The sequence below is a fragment of the Natrix helvetica genome (assembly GCF_964273705.1).
Source record: "Natrix helvetica genome assembly, chromosome: Z".
Lineage (NCBI taxonomy): Eukaryota > Metazoa > Chordata > Lepidosauria > Squamata > Natricidae > Natrix > Natrix helvetica.
Window position 1 is genome coordinate 11540405 of NC_138554.1, and position 16825 is coordinate 11557229.

Consider the following 16825-nt stretch of genomic DNA (forward strand, 5'->3'; position numbering starts at 1 on the left):
CATTGGAAGCTGGACCTATCGTGGTGCACTGGAGCTTCTTTCAACAAAGGGCAAATTCATTCCAAAAATAAGTGTATAAGTGGCCAGGACAATGAAGTAGCTGCATTGGAGGACCCTATACAAAAAACTCTCCGGATATGGCAAATATTCTTTGCAACTATAAGATTCAACAGGTGAGGTATGCTCCCATTTTCTCCCCAGTCATGCAAATGAATTTTGATGTCCTTCCTTCCTTCCTTCCTTCCTTCCTCCTTTCCTTCCTTCCATCCATCCATCCATCCATCCATCCCAAACAACAGGATAGGAAGGCTAAGGTTATAATCTCAAACTATTAACCATTTATGGAGTATTTAAGATACTCATTTCAATGAGAAAAACATCAAGGTCAGGTTTTCCCATCAAACAAAATAATTAAGGATGTTGAATAAGTCAACACTTGACAAATTAACAAAGAAGTCTGTTTTGGCCAACTTGTATTTTAGCCAGCTTCTATTTATATTTTTCATAGAAAGTACAAAAACATATATGGTACATCAATATGTTCCATGAATTCAATAACTAGGAAAAGCATATAAACTAGAAAAAAGTATTTGGGATCAATAGCTGATGCATATTACCTTTTTAATTGATTAAAACCATAATTAATCTAGATTCTCTGTCCATTATGATAACTTTTCATTTTGTTTTTCCCCCTCTGCTTTGAACAGGAACTTCTGTTTGTTTGCCTTTATTGAGAAGTGAGAAAAGCAAATGTTTTTGGGGATATGGTATCAAGAATTTTAAAGAGAACAATTTGCAGATAATTTGCAATGTGTTTTACTGTCTCTAACTATTGATCACAAACAGTCTTCATGCAATTCAGCAATTTGTTTACCAAATTTTGCATGCCTATTTCAATAATACCTTTCAAATGCTTTTCAGCTCATCTATGGTTCTGCACCTACAATTAATGAAGGAGATGCTTTCCACTGGATATTTCCTAACAATCTGCTTCAATACAAGGGAATTTTCCAGTTATTGCTACATTTTGAATGGACATGGGTTGGAAGGATCTCTCTGAGATATGAAGATGGAGACTGGTGTATTTCAATGTTTGCCCAAAGAGGAATTTGCTTTGACTTTATTAAAAGTTACCCTAAAAAGACATACAATAATGAATTCTCTGAAATGTTAGAGGATGGAAATAAAATATATGATGCTAACATGGCAAGCATGGTGTCTGCTGTGATTGTACAAGCTGCATTCATGATGAGTATGAGGTTGTTGTTCTCTTATCAAGTCCCATCACAATATGATAAAATCTAGATCACAATAGCCCAGATGGATTTCACTTCCACTTCTATGCAAAGGAACTGGCCTCTGCACTTCATTCATGATGCTATATCCTTTGTGGTTCACTTAGCGGTAGGATTTGGTAGGATTTCAGGATTTTGTTAGGGAAAGGAGTCTGGCCACCTATCAAGAAGATGGCTTTCTCAAGGATTTTTGGGAAGATGGGTTTAAATGTGCATTCCCCAACTCCAGAGGAGAGAAGAATTTTGATGACATATGCACTGGGCAAGAGAAGATAGAGACCCTTCCTTCATCAATTTTTGACATCCACATAAATAGCCACAGTAACACCCTCTATAATTCCATCTATGCTGTGGCACATGCTTTGCATGTTCTATATTCAATCAAAAGGAAATACAATTTGGATTTCTCTCAACAGTTCATCTTTGGGTATCATCTTATTGATGTACTACTGGATGCCCTGGTTCTAACAATGGATCCTAGTACTCTTAAAGGATACTTTACCAAGAACTTAAATATGGCTTAAATATGAGCACACTGCTGCCTCATATTTAAGGGATTATCAACTAGGACTCCAAGATCCATCTCACAGTCACCACTATTGAGCAAGGTATCACATATACTGTACCTGTGTGGTTGGTTTTTCTTACCTAAATGTAGAACTTTACTTTTCTCGCCATTGAATTTTACTTTGTTAGATAACAGCCAATGTTCAAATCTGTCAAGATCCTTCTGTACCTTAAGCCTATCTTCCGGAGTTTTGGCTATTCCTGCTAGCTTGGTGTCATCTGCAAATTTGATGAGTTCCCCATCTATCCCCTTGTCCAAATCATTGATGAAAATGTTGAAGAGTACTGGGCTTAAAACAGAGCTTTGGGGTACTCCACTTCATACTTCCCTCCATGTAGATGCAGTTCCATTGAGGACTACACGTTGAGGGCAATTGGTCAGCCAATTACTAATCCATCTGGTGGTGATGGTAAGCTACATTTTTCTATTTTATCAAGTAGTAGGTTATGGTCTACTTTGTCAAATGCCTTACTGAAGTCCAAGTAAATTGGACCAACATCCCATGCAGGTCTTATCTTACCATGACACTTACTCAAATTTGTTTTTCTATCATGTCCGCTCTTACCTCAGGAATTCTGTCAACAACTCATCTTCAGGTGCCATCTTACTGATGTACTACTGGATGCCCTGGGGCTTATCCAGAACAATGGATCCTATTGTTCTTAAATAATACTTAAAGGATATTATGGATATTATGACAAAATCAATAATTAATCAAGAAAGTATTAAATCCCTTTCTTCCAAAGTCCTCTTAGCTCTTGATCTAATCAATTTTATTGTCAGATTTCCAAGTCATGAAACCCATTCAAAAAAGGAAAATATGCAAAATCCATCTTCCAAAACAAATTTCTTTTATTTAGGTAGGCATCAAATTGGCAGTCTGTTGTAATTCCTTATCTGACATAAACTAGAATTACATCACATAATATTGAAAATTAAAAACATCCCACAAAAGGCTGTTCTGTTAAAGATTCTGTTAAGCCTCCATTAACTATAATTTGTGCTGTCTGTTTCTGGTATATTGCTTTGATAGATTGCATGAAATGCTCTCCAAACTGCATCTTTTGTAGTATTTTTATTAAAAATTGCCAATTAACTTGGTCGAATGCTTTCTTCACATCTAAGAATAAAAGCTCTGCTGGGACTTGGTTATACTTTCCCAAATATTCCATTATATTGATGATTTGTCTTACATTACTTTTCATTTGTCTCCCCTGTATAAAACCAGACTGATCATTGTGAATCGTTTGTTGCGCAATTGGCATTAACCTGTTTACCAATATTTTAGCAAAAAATTTATAATCTGTATTAAGTAATGAAATAGGCCTGTAGTTTTTTGGCTGGGTAGGATCCCTGATCTTCTTTTGGAATCAATGAAATAAAAGCTGTTTTCCAGGATGGTGGGACCCTGCCTTCCATTTGGATTTTATTAAATAGTTCCCTAAGAGGTTCAATCATTTCTAGTTGTAACTTTTTATAATAAACTGTTGTCAAGCCATCTTGCCAATTTTTAACTGCTTAATTGCCAGGAAGATTTTCTCTATAGTTACAAGTTGATTCAATCTTCCCCTTTGCTCATCTGTAAGTATAGGAATTTTCTCTTTCTCCAAATATCGGTCTATGTCTGACCCTTGTATTTTGTCACCAGCATACAATCTGGTGTAAAATTCTAAAAAAGTCTTTTTAATCATATCCTATTGGAAAACTTCTTTCCCTTTATATTCTACTTTCTCTATATTTCAGAATCTTTGCTTTTTCCTTAACATATATGCTAGCCATCTACCTGGTTTATTGGCATTGCAAAAAGTGTTATGTTTAGCATATAGAAGATTAGTGGCTATCTGGTCCAACATTAACATATTAAACTGCCCTCCCAATAAAGTAATTACCTCTTTTGTTTCTTATCATCTGGTTTAGATATTAACTCCTGCTCTTTTTTAAAAATCTCTTCCTCTAATTCCCTTTGTTTCTCCCTTTGTCTGCGCCTATAAACATTATTCAGATTTATTAAAAAGCCTCTGATGTATGCTTTACTTGCGTCCCAAACCATTTCCATAGATATCCCCTTATGCATATTAAAAGCAACATATTCTTTCAATAGTTTTTTACATTCCGTAACATTTTTCTCATATCTAAATAGATTTTCATTTAATCTCCAAGATTTCCTAGCTCTGTCTCCATATTCAAATTCCATTCAGACCGGGTTGTGATCTGTTAAAGTTTTCGGGCATAGCTTAGTCTTCTTTACCCTGGAAAAAAAATCATTTGTAGTTAGTGTAAAATCAATTCTGGAAAAGGAAAGGTGCCTATCAGAAAAGAAAGTGATATCCTGTTCTTTAACATTCCATTCTCTCCAGATATCTCTCAGTTCAAAGTCATCCATCATATCAAAAAAGGATTTAGGTAATCTTGTTCGTGTTTGGGTATTTTGCAAAAGCCTCTTCTTTTGATCTGTAACCTCATTGTGTTAATTTAGTATGAAGCAACTTATAAATTTTTTCTTGTTGTTGATTGGGAGCATATACTCCTGTTAAGAGTATTTTCTTTCCTTCTATTAATAGTTCAATTGCAATATATCTACCTTGAGGATCTGTTTCAATTAATTCAGCCTTTAAGTCTTTTCTTAAATATATGACTATGCTGTTTCTCTTCTCCAGAGCAGATTCTACAAAATGCGATCCCAGTCTTGCGTTCATCAAGTATTTCTGATTCTGTGTTCTAATGTGTTTTTCTTGTAAGCAAATTACATCATTTTAAAATTGTTTCAAATAGTGAAATATTTTTTTTTCCTTTTTTGTGGTGAGTTTAAGCCATTGACGTTCCATGTTAGATAATTTAATTGTCATCTTCAGCGTGCTGAAGCTTTCTAAGAGATGCCTGGAAGTCTTGCAGGGATTTCACCTTCGGTCTAGCTCCTCCCACTGCTTCTGTGCTTGTGTTTATATTATCTTGGACTAACATCTGGGCTTGTTGAGATTTTAATTCTTGTTCTTTATGTTTAGTAGCCGCACGGGTTTGTCTCTGTTCCATAATTTCTTCGGTTTCCTGCAGTAAACTCACAACCCCAGTTTGTGCCTGATTATCTTGCTGCCTGGGGTCCTCTGTCTCTTTTCTTTCTTTGGGACCTGGAGATGGGGGGCATCCTGCCTTTAATACTATGCTATAAAAATATTTTGCCTTTCAGACAGAGTTGAGACGATGTCTTTCTCCCAGGTAGTTCACCACCAATCCGGCTGGGGTCTCCCATCTGTATTGAATCTGGCACTTTCTAAGTTCATCCACTAGAAATGCATAGTCCTTTCTAGATCTCAACATTTTGGTGGGGATTTTCTTCAATACTATCACATCTTGACATGCTACTTGCAGTTTGTTTTTATAGGTTGCTTGCAATATTTCATTCCTAATTTTCCTGGTGACAAAATAGATTACAATATCTCTTGGCAGTTGTCTTTGTCTGGCAATCCATGAATTAACACGGTAAATTTTGTCGATTTACCAGGAGCATTCGGCCTTTGGTTCCCCAGTTAATTGAGCGAGAGCGTCTGCAAAAATCTCTCTTAAGTTTTCTTGGCTTTGTTCTTTGAAACCCCTTATCCTCAGGGCAAATTCCATTGTTCTATATTGTATCATTGTAAGCTCCGCCTCCGACTTATCAATTTTACTTTGTGCCTCCATGAGTTTGTTGTCCAACTTTGTAGTAGACTCATTAATTTCTTCCACCTTCTCTTTGAGAGATGTTACGTAACCAAATAATCCTTTAAGTGCCTCAACTATGTCCTCCCTTATCTCTTGGTTACGTGTTTGGATTAAATCCTTAATTCCAGATATTTCATCAGAGACATCTTTAAAGGCACTTACAATTTTCCCCTCCAAGACAACTTCCTGTTCTTTTAATGCATTTTGTAAGTTATTTTGTAGAGCCTCCAGTGTCAGGGTTTGTGATTGTGTTTCCACTGGAGGTAGTAACGACTGCAACTTTTGTGACTGTGCTGGCAAACTACCAGCACTTTTTGAAACATTGAATTTTGCCTGCTTAGAAGCCATTTCAAAGTATTCAAATCAAGCTTTTAAGCAACCAATTTGTTCAGTCCAGAAAATCCACCTATTTTCTGAAGTCTTCCAGCAGCACTAACAAGCACTTAACAAGTGCTAATCAGATTTCAGCTTCACTTTCATTTTCAACACACCCTTTATTATTCTGGCACCATTTTTTTTAAAAAAAGTTCCCTTTAAGTTTACAGAAAGAGATATAATCTAAGGAGTTAAGGCTTGTACTTGCAATATATTGGCCTCCTGGTTTGCTCCACCTGCATCTTGTTCAGATGTAGAATAAGTGTTGAAACAGCAGGGGTGACACTGCCTTTTGTTTCTGCAAAGGCAGAAGCGTCCCGAGATGAGGAGATTGTTGGGCTTCCTGGGGAGTTCACACCCTTCACACCACAGAATTGCTTCTGGGGCCACTGGGTGCCTCTACCCTTTGCCAGACAGCTCACCTCCCCCTCTTTTCCCGAGGGGGGGGGGTTTCAAACTGCTGGACAGCTGATTTATGCTATCCTAGCAGCTTGTTACTCAAACACAGGGCTGGCGTTCCCGAGGGAGCATCCTCCAAGGCCAGCGGCGCCACCGGAAGTCCCCCAAATTGCCTACATTTTTGATCGACAAGCTGGCTTAGCCACTGAGCCACCACGTCCCCACTTGCCAAAGTAAAATATGCCCCAAAAAATAAACAGTGTTATTTTTGTATACTCTGTGTAGTTTTCTTTTATATAATTACCATCATTGTGATAGATTTGTGGAATAATAAAATATTGCTGCTCTTTGAGGCATATATGCATAATAAAAATAAATATGTATATATCTTAATCACACCTTTAAAAAAGTTGCTTCTATATTGGTTCCCATCTTTTGACCTTCTAGAGCTTTTTAAGTTTACCTAGCCAGCCTGGCCCATTTATAGTCCCATTTTATCTCCTGGCTGATATTTTATCTGGGATAGTTTTTAAGGGTTAATGTATTTTAAATTTTTAAAATTTTAATCTAACTTAAACTAATTTGTACAGTGAACTATTGTTACCTCCTCCAGCCCTATATTTATTCTATATTTATACTATGTATATTTATAGTTTTATTGTTTTTATATGACTGTACACCGCCCCGAGTCTCTTCTGAGAGAGGGGCGGTCTAGAAATTGAATAAAGTTAAAGTTAAGTTAAGTACCTTCACTTCTTTAGATATTACTATTTTCATTTGTGTTTTATATGAATCTATGACTAAAAAGATCTTTAATTAAACAAAACTATTGGAGAAACATTTTGCTGGACTCTAAGAAGGAGACAAAAGAATTAATTAATCTCTTGTATAGCCCCCATACTGTCAAAACCTGAATTCAACATTCTCCTTTTCTCCCTTGTCCTTTCAGGTTCAGCCCCGTTCAGTGTGCAATGAACATTGTCTCTCAGGTCAAAGAAAAGCCATGAAGGAAGGGAAACTATTCTGCTGCTATGACTGTCTTCCATGTGCAGAAGGAAAGATTTCAGCACAAGAGGGTAAAATATGTATCATCATAATGCATTGATCGAATAAAAAGTAATGTGTTGATTGGTTAATTTCTGCCTCTGCCATTCAAAATCCTTTGCCTCACCTCCCATTTCACTTGAAAAGTAAGATTTTGAAAATTTAGAATATGATGGAGCTGAAGTTCTGATTCAGGGATCAGGAGGTGCAGAAGAGAATGTGTAATATTTTTTCTTATTCATTCTAATACACAAACTCTCACAAGTATAATTTTGCTTTCAATTGTAGAAATATTAACAATGTAGTGTTTTCCTTTTCAGATGCAGATGACTGTGTCTCATGTCCAGGAGAACAATATGCAATTTTCCATCAAAATGCATGCATTGTCAAAGAGATCACCTTCTTGTCTTACCAAGATCCTTTAGGAATTACGTCTTTAGTGTTTGCATTCTCCTTTGCTGTCATGACAGCATTTCTGCTTGCTAGCTTCATTAAGCAAAATGACACACCGATTGTTAAAGCCAACAACCAGAGCCTCTCCTATCTCCTCCTCACCTCTCTTCTCTTCTCCTTCCTTTCTGCTTTTTTTTTGGGCATAGCGTCATGGTGGAACGGTCGGACTTTCCTGGGATCCTAGGATCTCCGCCATATTCTAGTCATCCGGACGGTCTATTCGGACTTAAACCGTCCTGTAGAGACAGTGATAGGTAGAGGTACGTCTTGCCAATCCCAGAGACCCCTGCAAAGTCTCTGCTGATCCGGGTAAAACTCCCTCTTGCTGGTGACTAAGAATCAGCCTCTCGGCTGCTGAAATTGCTGACTGCCCCGAACATAAACGTTGGAGAGAAGCATGTCAATTTGGTGAGAGTTTTATTTTATTTATTTTTTGTTGGAGGAAGAATACCCTAAAACCAGGAGACTTTACTTAAAGAGAAAAAGATTGATAAGAAATTAAGCGGCGGATGTAAGTCATAGTTAATTGAAAGTTTCCTTTTCCCCCCTTTTTTAATGTCGGAAGCCTGACTAGATTTAAGAAGTGATTTGATTTTGACTTGGATTTTGACTTGGACTAGCTCATTGTGCTTTTCTTCTTACTTGCTTTGTTGGACCTTTTGGAATTACTGTTACAATTAAGTTGGAATTGACTTAGAATTCTTTCCTTTTTTATTAATCACTTTCTTTTTTTTTAGAGAGAAAGTTAAAGCAGAGTGTAACAGTATAAAAAGAATTGAGATTGAAACAAGTATCACTGCCACCTAGTGGTTTTGGAATAATGTCTTGTTTTTTGCATGAATGTTTGGAGAGAAGCTTATAAGGCTATTCAGTTAGATAAGATAGTGGGAGAAACACAGAGAAACACAGCTGTTTCTTGGAAACTATCAGTAGCTGAGAATTTTTTTCCTGAAAGAATAAACATTTTTTTTTCCTTTTAAAAGGGGAAGCTTAGAGTGACCTTGGAAAGGCTTTCACCCTATAAAGACTTTGAACTTTTTCTTTTTCTTTTTGCTTTTTTTTGGTGGCAGTGTTTATTTTACCTTGTTTTGGAAGCTGTGGTTTCACTCTGTCTACTTCTTCTGTTTTGATTTTGACTTTTTTTTTCTTTTTCCCTTTTGTTAGAGTGTTCAAGGGTGCTGGACTAAGGGAAATTTCAACATTTTTTCTCCTTTTTTATTACTCTCTTCTTCCCATTTTCTTTTCATAACTTTTTGCATTGAAGAGATTAAAGAATCTTTATTTTTTATTTTTCCTTTTTCCTTTCTGATTTTTGGTTTTGCATATTTTTTCCGTTTCCCTTCCCTTTTTTATTGTTGCCTTAACTATTATTTATTTTGCTTATTGCTTTATTTTCTTTTTCTCTTTGTCCCTCCACAGTCAAAACCCAAATATAAAGAGGAAGATGAGCAGAAAAATAGCAACTGCTGGCTCCGCAGCAACAACTCCCTCCTCTTCATCTGCAAGAGGGCAGAGATCAATACAGATGATGCTTCAACAGGAGAAGGAAAAGGGCAAGGGTGTAACACTAGAGACAATTATGCAAGGAATACAAAAACTAAAGGCAAGAGGAGAGAGTATTGAGAAGAGATAAAAGAATATCGAAAAGAGGTTAAAAATATAGAACAAAAGACAAGTAAAACAGAAGAAAAAATTGAAACTATTCAACAGTGGATGATGAAATATGAAGATAGACTACAAAAAATGAAGAAAGGGAGAGAAAAATGGAGAATATTGATAGTAGATTGAATATAGTGGAAAAAGACAACAGTGGGATACTGGGATGGGAAATGGATCAGTCAGATTTTTTAAAGATTTCAAAACATAGAAGAAGAAAAAGATGAGGACTTGGCGCAAATAATATCAGAATTACTGAAAGATGTATTAGAGATAACCCAAGAGAAGATGACTGATTGCATAGACAAGGTGTTTCAAGTCTACAGAAGATATGCATCAAGAAATGGACTCCCAAGGGAAGTTCATGTAAGATTCACTAAGAAAATAATTAAATCACAAATTCTACAGAAAACAAGAAAATTGGAATATAAAGGGAAGGAGATTGTAGTGTTGAAACAAATCCCAAGAAAAGTGAGAGAGATGAGAAGAACATATCAATTCCAGACTAAGATTCTACTTAAGAAAGGCATTAACTACAGATGGTTTATACCAGAAGGTTTAATATTTACATGGCAAGGACAAAGATATAGAATAGACACAACTGATAAGGCAGAAGCATTTTTCAATGAACATTTGAGAAGAAATGCTAAGAAGAATGAGAAGACCAGAAGAGAAGATCAATTGGTAGACTTGCAAGAGGCATGTGCAGTTGATATTGAGGAACTTGAAGGTGTGGTAGGTGGGATTCAAACAGAGGAGGGAGCTACAGGTGGTGTTGACATCAGAGAACAACGAGAACAGAAATCAACTAGAGCTATAAATCCTAATTATAAAATATAGATATGGAAGAAAAATGATCTCAATTAATATAAATGGACTTAATTCTGCAATTAAAAGAAGAAAAATATTTCATAAATTAGAAAAATTAAAATTGGACATAATCTGTTTACAAGAAGTCCATATTCAAGAACAGCATGAATATTTATTGGTGCAACCAAAATTGGGGAAATCATTTACAGCATTGGCAAGCTGTAAGAAAAGAGGAGTGATTTTCTATATTAAAGATATAATTCCAGCAAAACAAATTTATACAGATGATGGGGGAAGAATCTTGATGATGGAGATTATGGACAATTCGAATAAAATACTTTTAATTGTAATATATGCCCCCAATGACAAACAAGATGAATTTTACATAAAAGTACATAGGAAAATAATTGAATTGGAATATACTGATATTTGTATGATGGGAGATTTTAATGGAATTGTAGATCAAAATCTGGACTATAGAATAGAAAACATTACAAAGATAAATAGAAAACAGCTACCCAAAGCCTCTTTTTAAAATGACAGATGAAATAAATCTTAGAGATGTTTGGAGAGAAAGAAATCCTACCAAAAAATAATATACTTTTTATTCAAATAGACATTTATCATACTCCAGAATCAACATGATGTGGGCCACAACAGAATTGATTTGTAAGATACAGGAACTTGAAATTGAAACAAGTACTTGGGCAGATCATAATCCAATTATAATTAAATGGAAAGGACAAAGAAAGAGATCCAGATGGACATTAAATAATACGATATTAAAAGAGAAGGATTTTGTACATAAAATGGAAAAAGAATTGGCCTTTTTCTTTAAAGAAAATAGAAAGGAAGATACATTGATGCAGAATCTTTGGGATACAATGAATGCTTATGCTAGAGGTTTGATAATAGACTATACAAGAAAGAGAAATATAAAGAAAAAACAACTTCTTAAAGGCTTAGAGAATGACTACAAGGCCCTTGAAAAAGAGCTACAGAATTCACCACAAAAAAAAAGAATATCAAAATAAAAATGGATATAAATAAACACAAAATGGACTTACTGGAAAAAGAGGAATTAGCACAAAAAATTAGAGCAGCTAAACAGAACTATTTTGAAAATGCTAATAAACCAGGCAGATGGTTGGTGTACAGATTGAAAAAAGAAAGAGAATCAAAGAAAATATTGCAATTAAAAAACAATCAAGGGCAAATTTGCTATGGAATGGTAGAGAAGAAGAAAATTATACAATATTACTATGGTAAGCTGTATGAACAAGAGAATCTAGAAGAGGGAGGAGCAAAACAATACTTACAAGAAACCAATCTTCCCCAGATACTTAAAGAAATGGATACAATACTAGAAAGTAGAACAACTATGATGGAATTAACTGAAGCATTTAAAAAATGAAATAACGGTAAGGCTCCAGGCCCAGATGGGCTGCCTGCAGAATTCTATAAGATTTTTCAAGAATTGTTGTACATTCCACTATTGGAAGTTATGAATGAGGCGATGTCAGAGAGGACGATACTCAAATCATGATCAGAGGCATATATTACACTCCTACCCAAAGAGGAGGCTGATTTATCACAAATTAAGAACTATATACCCATCTCCATGCTGAATTCAGACTATAAGTTATTTGCTTCGATACTAGCAGAAAGACTTTAAAAATATTTAAATGGTTTTATTCACCCCAACCAAAATGGGTTTTTACCAAAAAGACAAATTAAAGGTAACATGAGAATAATTTTGAATACATTGGAGTATTATGAGGCGCACCCTGAAAAACAAATGGCTTTGACCTTCTTAGATGCCCAAAAAGCATTTGACAATGTGAACTGGTGATTTATGTTCTTACAATTGGAACAGATGATTTTTGGTAAGAAATTCACACAAGCCATTCGAACTATATACTATAAACAAACTGCAAAGATAATAATAAATGGAGAATTGATGGACTCCATTGAAATAAAGAAAGGTACAAGACAGGGCTACCCATTATCACCCTTACTCTTTGTCTTAACATTAGAAGTATTAAATAGAAAGATCAGAGAAGAAAAAGAAATAAAAGGAATGAAAATCAAAAAAGAAGAATAAAAATTACAAGTATTTGCAAATGACTTGGTTTTTATTCTCGAGGATCCACTTGAAATAGCACCTAAATTGATTGAGAGAATAGAGGAATATGGGAATGTAGCTGGTTTGAAAATAAATAAAGACAAAACAAAATTTTTGACAAAGAATATAACATTGAGACAAAAGGAAGAATTGGCAGAAGCATTGGAGATCAAAGTTACAAACAAGGTTAAATATTTAGGGATATATTTAACTGCAAGATGTAGCACTCTTAAAGAGAATAATTATTATAAACTTAAGCAACAGATTAATGAAATGGGAAAGTTTACAATTATCAATGTTAGGGAGAATTTCTACAATAAGAATGAACATTTTACCTAGAATTTTATATCTGTTCCAGACAATTCCAATTAGACTAGGGGAAAATTTTTTTGACGAATTAAATAAAATAGTTTTGAAGTTCATCTGGAAGGGGAATAAAGCAAGAATAAAATTAAAGTCGTTACAAGATGCTAGATCAAGAGGAGGCATGGATCTATCCAATTGGGAATCATATCACCAGGCAACTAGCTTGATGTGGGTTAAGGAGTGGATAACACTAAGGAACTCTAGATTATTGACTCTAGAAGGACATGACTTATTGTTGGGATGGCATGCTTTTTTATGGTATAAAGGTATTAAAACAAAGGGTTATTTCAGAAGACATTACCTAAGGGAAGCTTTGTTATTGAATTGGGAGAAGATTAAAAAACAATATTACTTAAAAATACCAGTTTGGCTATCAACTATTGAAGCCTTTTTATATCAAATAATATACAAAAAGGAACAAAAGGTTAAATATCATGAAATATGGAATGCAGAAGTTAAATTCAAATCTATGCAAGAGCTGAAACAGGAAGGAATAGAAATGAATTGGTTTTCATATGTGCAAATACAATCTGGATATGACAAAGACTGCAAAATGGAAAGTTTTTATGATAAAAAAAATGAGTTAGATGAAATTTTGACAGGTACTGATGAAAAAGTAATTTAAAAACTATATGGACATTTACCAGAGGTTAAGCTAAAAGAAGAACAAGTTAAAGAACCTATGATAGCTTGGGAGAAAAAATTTGGACATGGGATTGAACTAGAGAAATGAGAGGAATTGTGGTCCCAAAATTATAAAATGACAATGTCAACAGCTTATAAGGAAAATTTGTATAAGATATTTTACAGGTGACATCTACCCCCAACAAGAATAGCAAGAATGTCCAAAAACCAATTGGAAAACTGTTGGAAATGTCATCAGACAACGGGATCATACTACCACATGGGGTGGAATTGCACAGAACCTAAAAGGTATTGGACTGAAATCCACACGTGGTTGGAAAAAATGACACAGAAACATATAGACTTTTTATTTATTTATTTATTTATTTACTGAGCGCTTATAGACCGCCCCCTCTCCCGAAAGGGACTCGGGGCGATGTACAGTCCATATCAGAAATACATCATGAATAACTATAAAATTAAACAATTAAAATTATTAAATAGATAAATAGATAAGAGGAAGATAAAAAGGTTTAAAGAACTGTACAGCTAAGTAATTAATTTAAAACCCCAACAAATATCCCATAAAATTAAATTTAAAAAACAATCCCCCTAAAAACCAGTTGAGAAATATGTTTGCCAGGAGGTAGACGTTATAATTATGCCAGGCCAGCCAATCGGAACAGGTGTGTCTTCAATTTTTGTCGGAAGGAGTGGAAGTCGGTGGTGGTTCTAATGTCGGGGGGGAGGTCATTCCAGAGGGTTGGGCCCATCACAGAGAAGGCCCTACTCCTTGGTGTCGCCCATTGGCATTGCCTAGTGGACGGCACCAGGAGAAGCCCCTCCCTGTGAGAGCGAATTGGCCGCAGGGATGTGTGTGGGAGGATGCAATCCCGCAGGTAGCTAGGTCCTGTGCCATGGAGCGCTTTAAAGATGGTGGTCAAAACCTTGAAACGCACCCGAAAAACCACAGGCAGCCAGTGCAGCTCGCGCAGGAGTGGTGTTACGTGGGAGTACCTAGTACTCCCCATGACTGCCCGCACGGCTGCGTTCTGGACTAGCTGCAGTCTTCGGGCGCGTCCCAAGGGAAGCCCCATGTAGAGAGCTTTAAACCAGAGACTCTTTTATTGGGTATTATACCAGATACATACAATAAAGATGTGAAATACTTGATCATAAATATTTTAACAGCAGCCAGAATTGTATTTGCAAAAAATTGGAAAAATGAGAAAATACCAATGCAGGAGGAAGTTATTCAAAAAAAATATGGAATGTGCTGAAATGAGTAAATTGACATTTGAAATCAGAGAACAAGAGGATGTACACTTTAAAAAAAATGGGACTTGTTTTATCAATGGATACAATTACCACAATCTTGAATTGTAATAATAGAATAGGATAGGAGATATTATAAAGACATATTACTTTTATATAGATTTTATAGATTTATAACAATGTAATGGAATATTGGTATGTATATGTGTATATATATATGAATTGAATATTTAGAATATCTTGTTTAAAATGAAGAAATAATAATTGTAGTTGATTATATGAGATACAACGATAAAAATATATTTATATATATTTGATACATATTTCATGATTTCACAATATAATTGAAAGTAATGATATACAAATAATCATTTGTATATACTGCAAGAACTATTAAAATAAGATAGATGATACCATAAAGATATGTTATTCCTTAATAGATTTACAATGATGTAATAGATAGCATATATGAATTTAATCTTTAGAATACATGTTTAAAAGGAAGAAATTATAAGAGTAAATAGAATATATGATTTACAATGATAATCAATTTATTAACGTATAGTGGGTTGATAACTACTGATTTTATATGCAATTGAAAGTGGTGATGCACAAATGTTTGTGACCAAACAACATGCTAAATAGACATGCAATTGATGATACATATTTTTATGTATATTTCTGTTTGTTTTAAAATAAAATAAATTTTTAATAAAAAAACAAGTTGCTTTTAGCTTCATATTTTCAGTAGCAATTTCTTGTGTGTTAGCCAAAACTATAATTGTAGTTCTTGCCTTCATGACCACTGAGCCAGGATCTGGAATAAGGAAATGGGTAGGGAACAAATTGTCTGATTCTATTGTCTTTTCTTGCTCCTTCCTTCAAGCTTCACTTTGTGCCATTTGGCTGACAACCTCTATCCCATTTCCACATTTTGACATGTATTCCCTGCATAAAGAAAGTATGCTAGAGTGTAATGAAGGGTCAACTTACATGTTTTTATGTGTTTTGGGCTTCATGAACATTCTTGCCCTAGTCAGTTTCTTGGTTGCCTATCTAGCCAGAAAGTTTTTCCTTCTCTATTAGGATTTGTCTTCATTTTGCACATTTTACTGTTCTCAGTAACAAATTATTATTTATTTATTTATTATTCATATTTATAGACCGCCCCCTCTCCCGGAAGGGACTCGGGGCGGTGTACAGTCACTAAAATACGTTATAAAATACATACAAAACAGTTAAATAATTAAATACGTAGGTGGAGGAGGTTGCAAGACTGTACATAGAATAATAAATATTAAATATAGTATATAGTATATTAAAAACTTTTTAAAACCCCAAACCCAATTAAAATAAATAAATCCCCAGGAGGTAAAACTAAGAAAGTGCCAGGCCAGCTGATTGAAATAGGTGAGTCTTTAACTTTTGCCGGAAGGAACGGAGGTCGGTGGTAGTTCGAATGTCAGGGGGGAGGTCATTCCAGAGGGTTTCTGATAATCTGGAATTGTTTTGGAGCCAAGTTAAATGCCGCTCTGAATAGGAAATTAATTGTCATAGCATTTTATCCTATCCTTCCCCAACCTATCCTGTTATAATACTATCATTATCAAACTCTTCTCTGAATTCTCAGTGGAATTACAGATGCTACTGGCAAGAACATCGAGACTAAATGACACAAAGAATCTTCCCAATATCTTGGAGAGCTGCTACAGCAGAAACTCAGAAAGCCCAATTTTCATTCGATCTTTTCTTGATAGTTTAAGCTCCATCCTCTCAGACATTTAGATTAGGGACAGTAAAAGATGAGGAGGCAGCTTCTTGAAATGACAGTTAAGCTTCCACAGTTGGTTCTGTTGCAGTCTCAGATAATGTACAGCCTTGCTCTTGGTCGATGTCTGGTCAGTGAACCTCTTCCCATTCCCAGATATTTAAAGGCAGGACAGCTGAACCTGGGTGTCATAACCTTCCAAATCTATATGCTTTCTGAACCACTCTCCTTTGAAATCCCTCCCTCACATGAAAACCCTGGATTCTCTATGTAAGACATTTTAAATTGTTACATTTGTTAAATGAACTGCTCTTCCCCTGAATATCCTGACTCTGTCCATTCTCTGGTTGTTGAATATTAGCCAGTGCATT

General features: G+C 35.1%; 1 protein-coding gene and 1 long non-coding RNA gene across 2 annotated transcripts in view; both read left to right on the forward strand.

Moving 5' to 3' along the window:
• The window catches only part of LOC309381718 (vomeronasal type-2 receptor 26-like), a gene marked incomplete at both ends in the record, with an annotated part of 32710 nt that extends 25370 nt beyond the window's left edge, over positions 1-7340 (forward strand). The window contains one exon of the mRNA XM_081933003.1: positions 7283-7340. Coding sequence (XP_081789129.1) covers positions 7283-7340 — 58 coding nt within the window. The remainder of the gene's footprint in view (positions 1-7282) is intronic.
• LOC309381923 overlaps positions 1-16825 on the forward strand; it is a 317431-nt gene that overhangs the window by 141227 nt on the left and 159379 nt on the right. The gene's annotated exons all lie outside the window — the stretch shown is intronic.